General features: G+C 43.6%; 1 protein-coding gene across 13 annotated transcripts in view; it reads right to left on the minus strand.

The window, feature by feature from the left end:
- ANK1 (ankyrin 1) overlaps window positions 1-17,124 on the minus strand; it is a 346,825-nt gene that overhangs the window by 54,612 nt on the left and 275,089 nt on the right. For all 13 annotated transcript variants that reach the window (XM_077262199.1, XM_077262204.1, XM_077262207.1 and 10 more), the window contains 7 exons: window positions 16,057-16,268; window positions 15,697-15,901; window positions 15,515-15,611; window positions 15,210-15,438; window positions 13,805-13,930; window positions 13,127-13,246; window positions 1,896-1,980 (listed from right to left, as the gene is read on the minus strand). In XM_077262199.1, coding sequence (XP_077118314.1) covers window positions 1,896-1,980; window positions 13,127-13,246; window positions 13,805-13,930; window positions 15,210-15,438; window positions 15,515-15,611; window positions 15,697-15,901; window positions 16,057-16,268 — 1,074 coding nt within the window. The remainder of the gene's footprint in view (window positions 1-1,895; window positions 1,981-13,126; window positions 13,247-13,804; window positions 13,931-15,209; window positions 15,439-15,514; window positions 15,612-15,696; window positions 15,902-16,056; window positions 16,269-17,124) is intronic.

The raw sequence follows: 17,124 nt of genomic DNA on the forward strand, positions 1-17,124 counted from the left end.
TGGCTACTTTCTACCAGAAATGGCGCCACTTCTGCCTATAGGTTGTGCCTGGTACTGCGACTCAGTATTAAAGTAATATCATACAGAACCTGTAGCCAGGCAAGGCAATGTTTTTGGGAGATAGCAGTCATGTTTTTCCAATGCTGGACAAGGATAGCTATAATGTACGGTTTTTCCTTATCCAACTTTTTCAACATTTTTACCAAAATTGTCTTGGTAACTTCCCAATATTATTAGCATTCATAGAGAGCACTGGACTGTAATGTAACCTGATTTCCAAGCTCTCTTGCACTTATAACTAACTACAGTTGTGCTCAAAAGTTTACATACCCTGGCAGAATTTTTGCTTTCTTGGCCTTTTTTCAGAGGATATGAATGATAACACCAAAACTTTTTCCCCACTCATGGTTAGTGGTTGGGTGAGGCCATTTATTGTCAATGTACTATGTTTTCTCTTTTTAAATGGTAATGACAACCCAAAAATACCCCATTTCTTAATACCGTGTATTGCCCCCTCTAACATCAATGACAATGTGAAGTCTTTTGTGGTAGTTGTGGATGAGGTTCTTTATTTTCTCAGATGGTAAAGTTGCTCACTCTTCTTGGCAAAAAGCATCCAGTACCTGTGAATTCCTGGGCTGTCTAGCATGAACTGCGCACTCGAGATCTCCCCAGAGTGGCTCAATGATATTGAAGTCAGGAGACTGAGATGGCCACTCCAGAACCTTCACTTTATTCTGCTGTAGCCAATGACAGGTCGACTTGGCCTTGTGTTTTGGATCGTTGTCATGTTGGAATGCCCAAGTACGTCCCATGCGCAGCTTTCGGGCTGATGATTGCAAATTTGCCTCCAGTATTTGATGATAATGTGCTGAATTAATCTTTCCTTCAACTTTGACCAAGTTTCCTGTGCCTTTGTAGCTCACACATCCCCAAAACATCAGCGATCCACCTCCATGCTTTACAGTAGGAATGGTGTTCCTTTCATCATAGGCATTGTTGACCTCTCTCCAAATGTAACGTTTATGGTTGTAGCCAAAAAGTTCAATTTTGGTCTCATCACTCCAAATTACCTTGTTCCAGAAATTTTGTGGCTTGTCTCTGTGCTTTTTTGCGTATTGTATGCGAGATACTTTGTGGCATTTGTGCAGTAATGGCTTTCTTCTGGCGACTCGACCATGCAGCCCATTTTTCTTCGAACAATTTTCCTGGCAGTTGAGGACGACATATTTGTTGGTCTACCTGACCATGGTTTTGTTTTTACAGAGCCCCTGATTTTCCATTTGTTAATCACAGTTTGAACGCTGCTGACTGGCATTATCAATTCCTTGGATATCTTTTTGTATCCCTTTCCTATTTTATACAGTTCAACTATCTTTTCCTGTAGTTCCGTTGACAATTCTTTTGCTTTTACCACGACTCACAATCCAGAAACGTCAGTGGCTGGATGAAAGATGCAAGAGTCTGTCTGGATCCTAGAAACTCACTCAGCTTTTATGCACACACACTGATTACAAGCAAACAGGTCACAGGTGAGGATGTTACCTTTAGTAGCCATTCAAACCCATTTGTGTCTACTTGTGTGCATGTTATCAGGCCAAAATCACCAGGGTATGTGAACTTTTGATGAGGGTCATTTGGATGTTTTGGGTTGTCATTATGATTTAAAAAAAAGAAACACAGTAGTTTGACAATAATGGCTTAACCCAAGCATCAACCATGAGTGGAGAAAAAGTTTTGGTGTTATCATTCATATTCTCTGAAAAAAATGTCAAGAAAGCAAAACTTCTGCCAGGGTATGTAAACATTTGAGCACAACTATGTGCCACATATATGTTCACCAACAATATGCTTAATATGCCCAGTGTGCCCCACTATTATACCCTCTGTCTCACCCCTTGTGCTGTCATTCAGAAGGCTGTACCGCTCTCTTAGAGCAAGTGGGGTCAGCGTCCTCCTCCTGTCCAGGCTGCCTGGGCCCTGTGATAACACAACTCAAGTTTTACACAACTACATAATAGCACAATATGATAACACTTAGTGTAATGCAGGACAGGACATGGATACGAGCACATCGCGGGATTTACAGAAAAAAAAGAATAAAAAAAAGAATAAAAAGCACAATAAAACGTAACACAAGACAAGCGCAAAATAGCAACAACACAACATCACAGCCGCACAGAACAGAAACACAAGAAACAGCTATATACCACAACACATAATGGAAGACAAAGACACAATAAGCGAAGCCAAAGCTGAATGACCCAACACAAAGACAATTATACACTAGACAACCGTTTACAAAGGAACACTGCAAATTAATGGTTCGGGATGGAAAAATACACACATGCAAGTCAACTATTCCTCCTGATACAAGTGCAATTCCTTCATGTCGTATTACTGACAATCCACCATTGTCCACCACAATAACCTCAGAGGTGACTTGTTACACATCTAAAGGGTTTGTCAGGTCTATAATCTGAGGGCAGCATAGTCTACAGGTGGGGACATCTCATTTTCTTTGATTCCACTCAGTATTTTTATGTAAGAAAACTATATAACTACTGTCATGATTCAAGAAAGCCTGTGAGTCCTGCTGTTCCACCCACATTTTAGAGAAGCCATAGACCCCATTTCATTAAGGCATTTTTTTCCAGTTTTCTGGTATAAAACCTTTCCCAGATCTCCGTTCATTAAGACTAGTTTGCCAAATATGAGTTTTACTGAATTAGGACCAAAGAGTCCTGACACAGAGACAAAGTATGTAAGTCCTCCTTCCCATGTCTCGTATGTCCTGCTTCTCCCACCAACACACAAAAGAATGACTGAGACATGCTTCCCTTGCCACAAAAAAAAAAAACCCTGTAAGTCCTTCCCCTGCCTAAAAAATAGAAAGCATGTGAGTCCTGCTTCTCCTGTGCACAGAGAGAAAGCCTGTGAGTCCTGCTATCCCTGTCTACATATAGATAAGGCTGCTGACTCCGGCTTCCCTCACCTATACATACAGAAAACATGTGAGTCCTGCTTCCCGCACCAACAGATAAAGAAAGCCTGTGAGTCCTGCTTTCCATGTGCACAGAGAAAAAGCCTGTGAGCAATGCTTACCTACCCACAGAGAGAAAGCCTGTGAGTCCTGCTTACCAACCCGCAGAGAGAAAGCCTGTCAGTTCTGCTTACCTACCCATAGAGAGAAAGCCTGTGAGTCCTGCTTGTCTACCCATAGAGAGAAGGCCTGTGAATCCTGCTTATCTACCCATGGAGAGAAAGCCTGCAAGTCCTGCTTATCTACCCATAGAGATAAAGCTTGTGAGTCCTGCTTACCTACCCAGAGAGAGAAAGCCTGTGAGTTCTGCTTACCTACCCATAGAGAGAAAGCCTGTGAGTCCTGCTTGTCTACCCATAGAGAGAAGGCCTGTGAATCCTGCTTATCTACCCATGGAGAGAAAGCCTGCGAGTCCTGCTTATCTACCCATAGAGATAAAGCTTGTGAGTCCTGCTTCCCCTGTGCAAAGAGAAAAAGCCTGTGAGTAATGCTTACCTACCTGCAGAGAGAAAGCCTGTGAGTTCTGCTTACCTACCCATAGAAAAAGTCTGTGAGTCCTGCTTTCCTACCCATAGAGAGAAAGCCTGTGAATCTTGCTTATCTACCCAAGGAAAGAAAGCCTGTGAGTCCTGCTTATCTATCCATAGAGAGAAAGCCTGTAAGTCCTGCATTCCCCACCAACAGATAAATAAAGTCTGAGAGTCCTGCTTACCTACCCATTAAGAAAAAGCCTGTGAGTCCTGCTCACCTACCCAAATGCCTGTGAGTCCTGTTTCCCCTGTGCACAGAGAAAAAGCCTGAGTTCCGTTTCCATTGACACACATAAAGAAAGCATGTGCATCCTGCTTACCTACCCACAGAAAGCATGTGAGTCCTGCTTATCTATCCATGGAGAGAAAGCCTGTGAATCCTATTTATCTACCCACAGAGAGAGACTGTTAATCCTGTTTATCTACCCACATATAGAAAGGCTGTGAGTCCTGCTTATCTACCCACAGAGATAAAGCTTGTGAGTCCTGTTTATATACCCATGGAGAGAGAGAGCCGTGAGTCCTGCTTCCCTCCCCACACATAAAAAAAGCCTGTAAATCCTGTTTATCTACCCAGAGAGATAGAGCCTGTGAGTCCTGCTTCCCTCCCCCACATAAGGAACACCTGTGAGTCCTGGTTACCTATCCACAGAGAAAAAGCCTGTGATTGCTGCTTCCAGGGCCTAATACAAGAAACACCTGCTTCACCATTTACACATATAGCATGTGAGTCCTCCTTGCCCCACCCAGAAATAGAAAAAGCCCGTAAGTCCTGCTTTCTTCAGCAGCACAGCGAAAACCCTGTGGATTCTGCTCCCCCTGCCAATATATGGAAAATGCCTACAAGAAAAAGCCTGTGAGTCCTGCTTTCCATGTCCACACAGAGAAAGCCTGTGACTCCTACTTTCCCCACTCACACATAGACTGTAAGTCCTGTTTTCTTACCATACACAGGCTGATCAAATACTGTTTATTCATGGGGGAGAGAGGACTCTTATGCGTTATCTCTGTGTGGGTGGGGGGAGAGGGAATCACAGTCTTTCTATGTGTGGGTGGGGAAAGAGGGTCTCACAAGCTTTCTATGTGTGAGTGGGGGAAGGACTCATGGTTTTTGCGCATGTGGGGGAAGAGGGACTCACAAGCTTTCACTCTGTGTGGGTAGAGGGACTACAGGGTTTCTCTCTGTGGGTAGGAGAGAGGGACTCACAGGCTTTATCTCTATGTGGAGGTGGGGGAAAGGGACTCACAGGCTTTTTCTCTATGTGTGGGTGGGGAAGGAGGGCCTCACAGGCTTTCTTCCTATGTGTGGGTTGGGGAGGAGGGACTCATGCATAATCTATGTGTGGGTAGGGGAAAAGAGAATCACATGCTTTATTTCTAGGTGTGGGTGGAGGAGAGGGAATCACAGGATTTCTTTCTATTTGTGGGTGGGGGAGTAGGGACTCACAGGCTTTCTTTGGGTGTGGGAGTAGGGACTCACAGGCTTTCTCTCTATGGGTGGGGGAGGAGAGGGAATCACAGGCTTTTTCTCTTTATGTATGGGTGGGGGAGGAGGGACTCACAGGTTTTCTCTATGTGTATGTGGGGAGGAGGGACTCAGAATTTCTTTCTGTGAGGGGAGGGACTCACAGGCTCTATGTGTGTGGGGGGAATTCACAGGATTTCTCTCTATGTGTGGGTGGGGGAAGAGGAACTCACAGGCTTTCTATGTGTGGGTGAGGGAGCAGGAACTCACAGGCTTTCTCTCTGTGTGGGTGGGGGAAGAGAGACTCTCAGGATTTCTTTCTATGTGTGGCTTGGGAAAAAGGGACTCACAGGGTTTCTTTCTATATATGGCTGGGGGAAGAGGGATTCACATACTTTCTCCTCTATGTGTGAGTGGGGGAGGAGGGACTCACAGGCTTTCTTCTTATGTGTGGGTTGGGAAGGAGGGACTCATGCTTTATCTAGGTGCTGGTGGGGGGGAGAGGAACTCACAGGCTTTATTTCTATGTGTGGGTGGGGGGACAAGGAATCACAGGTTTTCTCTCTATGTGTGGGTAGGAGGAGAGGGAATCACATGTTTTCTCTATTTGTGGGTGGGGAAGTAGGGACTCAGATGTTTTCTCTATGGATGGGGGAGGGGGGGCTCACAGGTTTTCTCTCTATTTGTGGGTGGGGGAGGAGGGACTCATGCTTTCTGTGTAGGTGGGGAAGTGGGACTCATAGGCTTTCTATGCGTGTGTTGGGGAGGAGGGACTCAGAATTTCTCTCCATGTGAGGGTGGGGGGACTCTCAGGCTCTGTGTGTGTGTGTGTGTGTGTGTGGGGGGAATTCACAGGATTTCTCTCTGCAGGTGGGGGAAGAGGAACTCAGGCTTTCTATGTGTGGGTGAGGGAGGAGGAATTGACAGGCTCTCTCTCTGTGTGGGTGGGGGAAGAGAGACTCTCAGGCTTTCTTTCTAGGTTTGGGTTGGGAAAAAGGGACTCACAGGCTTGCTTTCTTTGCGTGATGGGGAGAGATACTCACAGGCTTTCTGTGGGTGGGGGAAGAGGGTCTTGCAGGCTTTCTTTGTGTAAGTGGGGGAAGAGGGGCTTGCAGGCTTTTCCTCAATGTGTGGGAGGGGGAGGAGAGACTCATGCTTTATGTGCAGGTGGGGAAGAGGGACTCACAGGCTTTCAGTCTGTGTGTGGGTAGAGTGACTACAGGGTTTCTCTCTATGTGTGGGTGGGAGATAAGGTACTTACAGGCTATCTCTCTATATGTGGGTGGGGGAGAGGGACTCACATGCTTTCTCTCCTATGTGTGGGTAGGGGAGGTGGGATGCACAGGTTTTCTCTTTATGTGTGAGTGGAGGAGAAGGGACTCACAGGCTTTCTATGTGTGGGTGGGACAATAGGGACTCAGGTTTCCTTTCTATGTGTGGGTGGGGGGAGAGGGAATCACAGGCTTTCTCTCTATGTTTGTGTGGGGGAGGTGGGACTCATTCTTTAAGTGTGGGTGGGGGAGAGGGACTCACAGGTTTTCTTTCTATGTGTGGGTGGTGGGAGGGAATCACAGACTTTTTCTCTATGTGTGGGTGAGGAAGGAAAGACTCACAGGCTCTCTCCATTTGTGGGTGAGGGAGGAGGGACTCACAGGCTTTATCTCTATGGGTGGGGGAGGAGCGACTTACAGGTTTTCTCTCTGTGTGGGTGGGGAGGAGGGACTCACAAACTTTCTTCATGTGTGGGAGAAGGGACTCACAGGCTTTCTCTCTATGGGTGGGGGAGGAGGGACTTACAGGTTTTCTCTCTGTGTGGGTGGGGAGGAGGGACTCACCAACTTTGTCCATGTGTGGGTGTGGAAAAAGGGACTCACAGGCTATCTTCATATGTGTGGGTGGGGGGGGAGGGACTCAGGCTTTCTCTCTATGTCTGGGTGGGGGAGGAGGAACTCACAGGCTTCTTCCTATATGTGGGTTGGGGAGGAGGGACTCATTCTTTATGTGTGGGTGGGGGAGAGGGACTCACAGGTTTTCTTTCTATGTGTGGGTGGGGGGAGAGGGAATCACAGGCTTTCTCTCTATGTTTGTGTGGGAGAGGTGGGACTCAAGGGCTTTCTCTATGTGTGGGTGGGGAAGGTGGGAATAACAAGCTTTCTTTCTATGCATAGGTAGGGGAAGAGGGACTCACAGGCTCTCTCTATGTGGGAGTAGGGGATGAGTGACTCACAGGTTTTCTCACTGTGGGTGAGGTAAGAGGGACTCACAGGCTCTCTATTTGTGGGTGAGGGAGGAGGGACTCACAGGCTTTCTCTCTATAGGTGGGGGAGGGGCTTACAGGTTTTCTCTCTATGTGTGGATGGGGAGGAGGGACTCACAAACTTTCTCCATGTGTGGGTGTGGGAGGAGGGACTCACAGGCTTTCTTCATATGTGTGGGTGGGGAGGAGAGACTCAGGCTTTCTCTCTATGTATGGGTGGGGGAGGAGGAACTCACAGGCTTTCTCTATGTGTGGGTGGGGGAGGAGGGACTCACAGGCTTTCTATGTGTGGGTTGGGGAGGAGGGACTCATTATCTATGTGTGGGTGGAGGAGAGGGACTCACAGGTTTGCTTTCTATGTGTGGGGGGGAGAGGGACTCACAGGCTTTCTCTCTATGTGTGGGTGTGGTAAGAGGGACTCACAGGCTTTCTTTATGTGTGGCTGGGGGAGGAGGGACTCACAGGCTACCTCTCTGTGTAGGTGGGGGGAAGAGGGACTCACAGGCTACGTCTCTATGTGTGGGTGGGGGAAAAGGGACTCATGCGCTTTCGCTCTGTGTGGGTGGGGGAAGAGGTACTCACAGACTTTCTATGTGTGGGTGGGGGAAGAGGTACACACAGACTTTCTATGTGTGGGTGGGGGAAGAGGTACTCACAGACTTTCTCTCTATGTGTGGGTGGGGGAAGAGGTATTCACAGTCTTTCTATGTGTGGGTGAGGGAAGAGGGATTCAGAGAGAAGTGGAACTCATAGACTTTCTATCTATGTGAGGGGGGATGAGGGACTCACATAGTTTCTTTCTGTGTGTTGGGAGAAGAGAGACTCACAGGCTTTCTTTGTAAGTGTGGGTGGGAGAAGAGGGGCTCACAGGCTCTCTCTCTAGGGGTGGGGAGAAGGGACTCATGCTTAATCTATGTGTGGGTTGGGGAAGAGGTACTCACAGGCTTTGTCTTTATGTCTAGGTGGGGGGGAAGAGAGACTAAAAGGCTTTCTATGTGTGGGTGGGGAAGAGGGACTCACAGGCTTTCTATGTGTAGGTGGGGGAAGAGGAATTACAGGCTTTCTATGTGTGGATGCTTGTAAGAGGGACTCACAGGTTTTCTCTCTATGTGTGGGTAGGAGAAGCAGGACTACCATGCCTTTTGTTTTAATCCTGGCTGTAATTTACCACAAATTTAACATTAAAAAAACTGAATGAAATCACAGAAAGCTAAATATCTCAATGTTTTGTGTCTTCCCCTCTATCCTAAACTGCATTAAGGTGCGACACCTGCCAAAGCTAATTTTACGGCTCATACCCATTTGTGCAAGAAACGGACGAGTGCAATCCAATAAAAAATCGGATTGCATTCGGATCAGTTATTCAATGGGTGACATCTCATCTGCAATTTTTTTCTCACATGCTGCAATTTGCTGCGTGTCTTGGATGAGACTCATCAATGCAAGTCAATGGATGTGAGAAAAAAACGCACAGCACTCGCACTATGCGAGTGCTGTCCGTTTTTTTTCTCACCGGTGTCCTTTGAAAAGCCGGTAATTCATATGACGCTACTGTAAAAATCACACTGACAGGTTATAATAGAAAAGATATATACACATTGAATACATATATATATATATATATATATATATATGTGTATATATATATATATATATATATATATATATATATATATCTATCTACACACATGTCAGTACACACACACATATATATATATATATATATGTATTTATATTACATAGAAGAAAAGCCGATAATTCATTTGCCGGCTTTTGTAAAATCACTGCAGGTGCCTACAGGGTAGGAGACATGGTTTACATAAAGTAAATTCATGCAGAATAGTTAGATATGTAAATGTGTGTGATCAATACAATTAGTACAGTATGTGTGCAAATTTCTGGACATGTATTTAATCAATAAAAGATTATTTTACTGAAAAAAAGGGCATGGGCTCCCGCGCAATTTTCAAAACCAGTAGAGTGAAAGCCAGCGACTGGGGGCAGATGTTTATAGCCTGGGAAGGGGGTAATACACATGGAGCTTCCCAGGCTATTAATATCAACTCACAGCTGGATAGTTAGCAGTTACTGGCTACTAAATTGGGGGACCCCCCCCAAAAAAAATGACGTGGTGTTCCCCCATAATTAAAAACCAGCAAAGGCTATGCAGACAGCTGCGGGCTGATACTAATAGCTTAGGAAGGGACCACGGATATCGACCCCCCTGGCGTACGGCGTAGGACTGACTGAACGCTGGACAGGTATGATACATTGTTGGTTTGTTATTTTTTTCATTTATTACTGGAGATCGAGGACGTCGCATGGATTAGCAGGAACAATAAAATGGTCAAACTGTGTTCATTGTTTTATTTCATTAAAATACTTTACTCTGGTTGTGTATTTAACCCATTATCAACTATAGGGCACCTCTCCATTACTAAGCCGGCTTGATGTCACCTTACAATACAAAGGTGACATCAACCCCACTACTATTACCCCACTTGCCACCTCTACAGAGCAAGTGAGAAGAGCGAGGCTAAGTGCCGGAATTGGCGCCTTTTCTGGGGCGGCTGAGTGCTGATGTTTTTAGCCGGGGGGGGGGGGCAATATCCATGGTCCCTTCCTAGGCTATTTATATCAGCCTGCAGCTGTCTGCATAGCCTTTGCTGGTTATTAATTATGAGGGAACCCCACGTTATTTTTTGGGGGAGTCCCCCAATTTAATAGCAAGTAGAGGCTAATTATCCAGCTGTGAACTGATATTAATAGCCTGGGAAGCTCCATGTGTATTGCCCCCTTCCCAGGCTATTAACATCTGCCCCAAGTCGGTGGCTTTCCCTCTGCTAGTTTTGAAAATTGCACAGAAGCCCACGCCATTTTTTTCAAATAAATAACCGTTTATTAATTAAATACATGTCCAGAAACTTGCACACACACTGTACTAATTGTACTGATCACACATATTTATATATCTAACTGTTCTAGATATACTTTTATATATATATATATATATATATATATATATATATATATATATATACCTATTCTATGTGTATATATCCTATCTATTCTATTAAAACCTATTCTATACTGTACGCGGCAGATCATTTGCAGGCTTTTAATCTATCTAATAATTATATATATATATATATATATATATATATATATATATATATATATAAGAATATTTGGTTTTAAAAGGGTGTGTACAGTTGTGTATTACAATGCGATTTTAACATGAGCTTTTACATACAGAGAACTGCTGTATGTAAAAGCTCATGTTAAAATCACATTGCACTCGGATGTATATTATATTTAGTATATTTATATTACATAGAAGAAAAGCCGATAATTCATTTGCCGGCTTTTGTAAAATCACTGCAGGTGCCTACAGGGTAGGAGACATGGTTTACATAAAGTAAATTCATGCAGAATAGTTAGATATGTAAATGTGTGTGATCAATACAATTAGTACAGTATGTGTGCAAATTTCTGGACATGTATTTAATCAATAAAAGATTATTTTACTGAAAAAAAGGGCATGGGCTCCCGCGCAATTTTCAAAACCAGTAGAGTGAAAGCCAGCGACTGGGGGCAGATGTTTATAGCCTGGGAAGGGGGTAATACACATGGAGCTTCCCAGGCTATTAATATCAACTCACAGCTGGATAATTAGCAGTTACTGGCTACTAAATTGAGGGACCCCCCAAAAAAAATGACGTGGGGTTCCCCCATAATTAAAAACCAGCAAAGGCTATGCAGACAGCTGCGGGCTGATACTAATAGCTTAGGAAGGGACCACGGATATCGACACCCCTGGCGTACGGCGTAGGACTGACTGAACGCTGGACAGGTATGGTACATTGTTGGTTTGTTATTTTTTTCATTTATTACTGGAGATCGAGGACGTCGCATGGATTAGCAGGAACATTAAAATGGTCAAACTGTGTTCATTGTTTTATTTCATTAAAATACTTTACTCTGGTTGTGTATTTAACCCATTATCAACTATAGGGCACCTCTCCATTACTAAGCCGGCTTGATGTCACCTTACAATACAAAGGTGACATCAACCCCACTACTATTACCCCACTTGCCACCTCTACAGAGCAAGTGAGAAGAGCGAGGCTAAGTGCCGGAATTGGTGCCTTTTCTGGGGCGGCTGAGTGCTGATGTTTTTAGCCGGGGGGGGGGGGGGGGGGCAATATCCATGGTCCCTTCCTAGGCTATTAATATCAGCCTGCAGCTGTCTGCATAGCCTTTGCTGGTTATTAATTATGAGGGAACCCCACGTTATTTTTGGGGGGAGTCCCCCAATTTAATAGCCAGTAGAGGCTAATTATCCAGCTGTGAACTGATATTAATAGCCTGGGAAGCTCCATGGGTATTGCCCCCTTCCCAGGCTATAAACATCTGCCCCAAGTCGCTGGCTTTCCCTCTGCTGGTTTTGAAAATTGCACAGGAGCCCACGCCATTTTTTTCAAATAAATAACCGTTTATTAATTAAATACATGTCCAGAAACTTGCACACACACTGTACTAATTGTACTGATCACACATATTTATATATCTAACTATTCTAGATATACTTATATATATATATATATATATATATATATATATATATATATATATATATACCTATTCTATGTGTATATATCCTATCTATTCTATTAAAACCTATTCTATACTGTACGCGGCAGATCATTTGCAGGCTTTTAATCTATCTAATAATTATATATATATATATATATATATATATATATATATATATATATATATATAAAAGAATATTTGGTTTTAAAAGGGTGTGTACAGTTGTGTATTACAATGCGATTTTAACATGAGCTTTTACATACAGAGAACTGCCGTATGTAAAAGCTCATGTTAAAATCACATTGCACTCGGATGTAAATCGGATGCTAGGTGTGAACATCACATTGTACTCACATGGTACTCATCAGTTTTTTTGGTCCGGAAATCGTAACGCTTTTTTTCTCACATATGGGTATGAGCCCTTAGACAGAGTTTATTGCCCTTGATTTATGAAGTGTATTGGAAAAATGTATGTAGGCCTTCATTAGGGAAAATGGTCTCCTAATTTCCTTCTAAGTCGATGCTACCTGGTCAGGATGGGCACTAAGCAAATCTGCTGTGGATTTTTAGGACTTGCACATGGATTAGCCCCACCAAAGTTCAATGGAACAAATCCCAATCCACAGCATTTCAGTGTGATATCAGCATAAAAAGTGATCAAAAAAAGCAATCCAATACCATGCATTGCTGGTGAAAGACACGTATTTTCAATGTGTGATCATGGTTTTATGATTTTGCAAAACCCCTTCCCCCCCGGCTGCAGTTAAAAAACAAACAAACAAATAAAAACGCCTTACTCATCCTCCCCAGGTCTCAGTACAGAGTCTTTGCTGCTCCTAGTGTCTGACAGTGCTAACGTCACGTTCACATCGACTGTCATAGTGATATTAGCACTGCAGACAGTATCGGGGAGCAGCAACAGAGACTCAGAACTTAGACCTGGGGATAATGAGTAAAGCACTTTTTTTTTTTTTTTAATTAAACAAACCACATTGGTACAGGAGTTTTCTGAAACCGGAACCATAAAATTGCAGTATACCAAGTGCTGTAAATACACTGTAATATTTTATTTGTGTTTTTTTTATTAATATTTAATACATAAAAATGGAGTTCAATGTAAAATAGAGTAAAAAAGTAAAAAAGGCTGAGAACTGGTGAATGTGAATTTATGATCAGACGTGTAATGATAGTGTATAGTGTAAAACCATTCAACCTTGATGTGGTGCCCGTCGTACCTGTGTGTACTGTGGCATCGTGACATTCAAATGGCAAAGGACTTGTTGGGACGGTTCATATTTCATAGATTTGCGCAGGAACGAGAGAGATCCACATGGTTCCCGGCTGCTGTCCCGCACCTAGGCATGAACATATATTACATTTCATTTGCATAACTCATAACTACCGTATCATTATTACTTTTCTCTTTTTAATCTTTTTCATGAAAACCAATGAAAAAATTCTAATCTTAATATTTTAATAAATGATCATCGCAACATTTTATTATAATTTTGAGGATTCGGTTATTCTATAAACAATTGTGGAATCATGACTTGATTTGCTTTAGAACTGATTTCGCCTTAAAGGGATTCTTTCTACGAAAAGGGTTTATTTTTGTGGGATGTCAGTGCTAGGAAAGGCCATTCATCTTGATGGGAATTGTGTAATTATTTATTCTGCCTCTGGTGGCGCTCTAGAGAAAGAAACTAAATGCTACCCGGTTCATCTCAAATTATATCCCTGGGATGGGGGGTCCTAAAAGCAGGACCTCATGTGATCATGAAAATTTGGGGAGAACTTTTTTTATGAAAAAGGGATTATTCACAGCATACAAATGCATTAAAAGAGTTCTGTGATGACCCAACCTTAATTTTTTTTTTTATGCTGGTAAATGAACTTTTTAGTTGTTCTCTCACCTTAATGGGTAGCGCCAATCTGTTCTCTTTAAACGCCTGGAAGGTAAAGCTCCTTTGCTGTGTTGCTTTCTTGAGAGGAATGAGATTCCCTGACAACTCCACAAAAAGTTGGGTCCCATCCATAACCTGTGGATACAAGAGAATAATGGCGTCAGTGTCCCATTCATGGAGGGGTCCTTTATTTTTCCGCTCATCTGTTTTGGACAACTTCCAAACTTTCCAAAAATGTTCTAAAAAACTTTCTGTAGGGACAGATGAAGCTCCTGAGCGCACTGTCATTACTTACCTTCCTTCACTAATGTTTATTTTAGGTCCAGTCTGAAGTCTAAATATATAGTCAGGGTCTGTACAGGGGTCTGTATTCATTTTGGTGACAGAACACACTTTAAGGACGTAGTCTGTATTTATTATGGGGTTTGTATTGTATTTTTTTGAGGGTTTGTTATTTGTAATTATTTTCTATGCATAGGATAGATAATAATTTTATGATTGACTTTGGTCTGACTGATGGGACCCCCCCTAATCCAAGGAGAGAGCTGAGTACAGTGCAATAGTCCCATAGATGAGTGGAGCGCCGGCACCAAAGTGTCTGAGTTCTGGGTCTAATTTGATTTTGGGGTGAAGGTTTTGCATCTATTTCGGGCTCTGGTTTGGGGTCAGAATTTAAATTTGAAGTCAGAACACAATTTAGGGATTGAGGTCTGAATTTATTTTGGGTTGTGATGAAGGGGTCATACTTGTGGGCTAAACGCATTAAACAAACTTTTAGGGATGTGAGCGATATTAATGGGTGGGATGTCTGTAAAGAAAAGTTGGAATGGCGCACATAAGGTCTCGCTTGTTACATTACTGCTCAGGCAACTAATATGTTGGTGTAAAATGATTCTCAGGACACGGTCCAGCATCCACTACAGTCATCTGTAGCCATCAGTCGGAAGTCCTGAGAAGCTCCTCCTATTTGCCAACATCCCTTCTTTTTGATTATCCGCCCTAGTGAGCCACCATTGGCGTGGCACACATGTGACATCACAACAGGCTGGTTAATCAAATGAAGAGCCATAGATGTTGATGGGTAGGAGACAGTTCTCAGAGCTCTCATCCAATGGCCCATGGCCGTTGACCCGGGCCGTGCAAATTACTTCCCACCAACTCTAGTTCTTATCCATGTATCCAGCATGAGTGGCATTTTCTAAACATATCAGCCAGGTTGGGAGGTCATTGATTGTCTCAAAACATCAGCAGATATTTGGTCCGTGCCTAAACCAAGTTGGTATCATCCATTATGGTACACTTTTTTGATGGTTCTGGTCCATGATCAAAGAAATACACCTTTACATTCTAGATTTTATAGAATCTGGAAACAGATGGGACCTTAGCTGCTGATAAACTATAGTCTTCGCTGTACCTCGATGTCCCGGCTACGTGCCACCTCTGAAAAGTTTTCATGTTGCTCCAGTGTCTTCTCCAGCTTGTCACCTGTCATACAATAACATCGGAGACGTCCTTCCCGTCCGTCTGCCATTTTGGCAAATACTACGAATCGTGCTGTATACGGAACGGCGCTAAGTTCCTTGTAGAGCTGGGTGGAGAAGGAAACTGCCTCAGCCGTGCGTGGACAGTCCGAGAGCCAGAACCTGCCGAGATGATAAAAGGTCTTAAAGTAAGAGAACTAGAATGAGTGTCTTATACAGTCACACAATTCTGCTTTACCTGGCAGAAACATTGGTTGTAAAATTGGCACATTCATTGGCATATACTAATTTAGTAGTCCCGGTAATGTCTTCCCACTGAGCAGGAGCTGTTCCACCTGTCGAGTAGGAGAAGATAATATGAAGTAGAAAAATGAAGGCTTTAATCAAGAGAAATTGTCTCATCAGTGCCAGATCCTTCACCTGTGACGCTGCATAGGAGTCTCAGACTGGTGGTGTCCCCCTCTCCACTGTCTCGGGGGTTATCTTTCCAGGATGGCGGTAGGGGTATCCGCAAACCTATCGGTCGGTGAAATTTCCTACGTCTCGGTTCCACAGTGACAATGGGGCCAAAAGTTGCTTGATTTCCAAGCAACCGAGAAACCAGATCATCTGGCACTGGTTGAGCCTAAGAGGACACCACAGGTTAACCAAAGACCCCAAAGTATTGTTTTTTTTTGCAAGAACCTCATCACAGTAGGTCTTCATGTCACACCACCATTATCGCTGGTAAGCCATAGCTTAGTAATAGTCTTTCATGTTCAGCTTTAGGAGGCTACTTACTTGTAATGACAACTTCACTTTCTTGGTTACAGCAGTTGGGGGGAAGGTGGCTTGAACTTGGGGTACAAGCCGGCTTTTCAGAACTCCCCCTTCTGGCCCGATGAGTTCACAATCCTGACATACCCGGGACATCACCACAAAGTATAGTGGAAAGTCGGTGGTGACGATACGACAAAGGCGCTTCTTATGTAACTCCTCCTCACTCTCCAGCTCTGAGAGTAGTAATGTAGAGCAAAACGTAATACATAGAGGTTAGAACAAGCAATCACAACGTATACTAACATAACCCAGCCCAACCAAGGCCAAAAGGACCTTCATTGGGTGAATGGAGGCCTATGGATACGTCTGACATATACATCACTGGGTTTTTCTAGTGCATCAACAAATGGACGCTATATGAATATAGTCTTAAAGGGGTCTATCAACAGGATTTCACCCCCCCAAACTATATATATGTGCATATAGCTCCTTCAAAGACAAGTCCAGCAATATCTTTACATGGCCAGTCCGGTCCTCTGTTACTGAGAAATCAGCATTTGTATAGATATGCAAATGAGGCTGAAGAGCTATTTGTAGATCAGAAGCCTCTGTCACTCCAGCTCTATTTCCAGCTCAGCACCACCTCCTCCAGCTTGACTGACAGCCTCTAAGCCGTCTGGCTTCAGGAAAAGGAGCCCTCAGTCAAGCAGGAGGAGGCGTCAACGGGTGGAGAATAGAGTAGAGCTGGAGTGACAAAGGATTCAGATCTTCCATAGTCCTTCAGACTCATTTGCATATCAATTTAAACGCTGATTTCTCAGTAATGGAGGACAGGACTGGCCATGTAAAGTTATTGCTGGATTTGTCTTTCAAAGAGCTACATCATGCACATATAAATAGTTTGGGTGGTGAAGTCCTGCTGACAGACCCCTTTAAGCTGGCCATACATATTAGATAGCTGTTGGCCGTAAGTTCGGCTGACATCTATCTCTCCTGATTCTCCCATACACAGGAATGTTCACTCCTGTGTTTTCTATGAGAGAGAATTATCTGGCAGCACCTTATCTTCCTGCTCAAAAAAAAGGATCG

Source organism: Ranitomeya variabilis, chromosome 5 (assembly GCF_051348905.1).
Source record: "Ranitomeya variabilis isolate aRanVar5 chromosome 5, aRanVar5.hap1, whole genome shotgun sequence".
NCBI lineage: Eukaryota > Metazoa > Chordata > Amphibia > Anura > Dendrobatidae > Ranitomeya > Ranitomeya variabilis.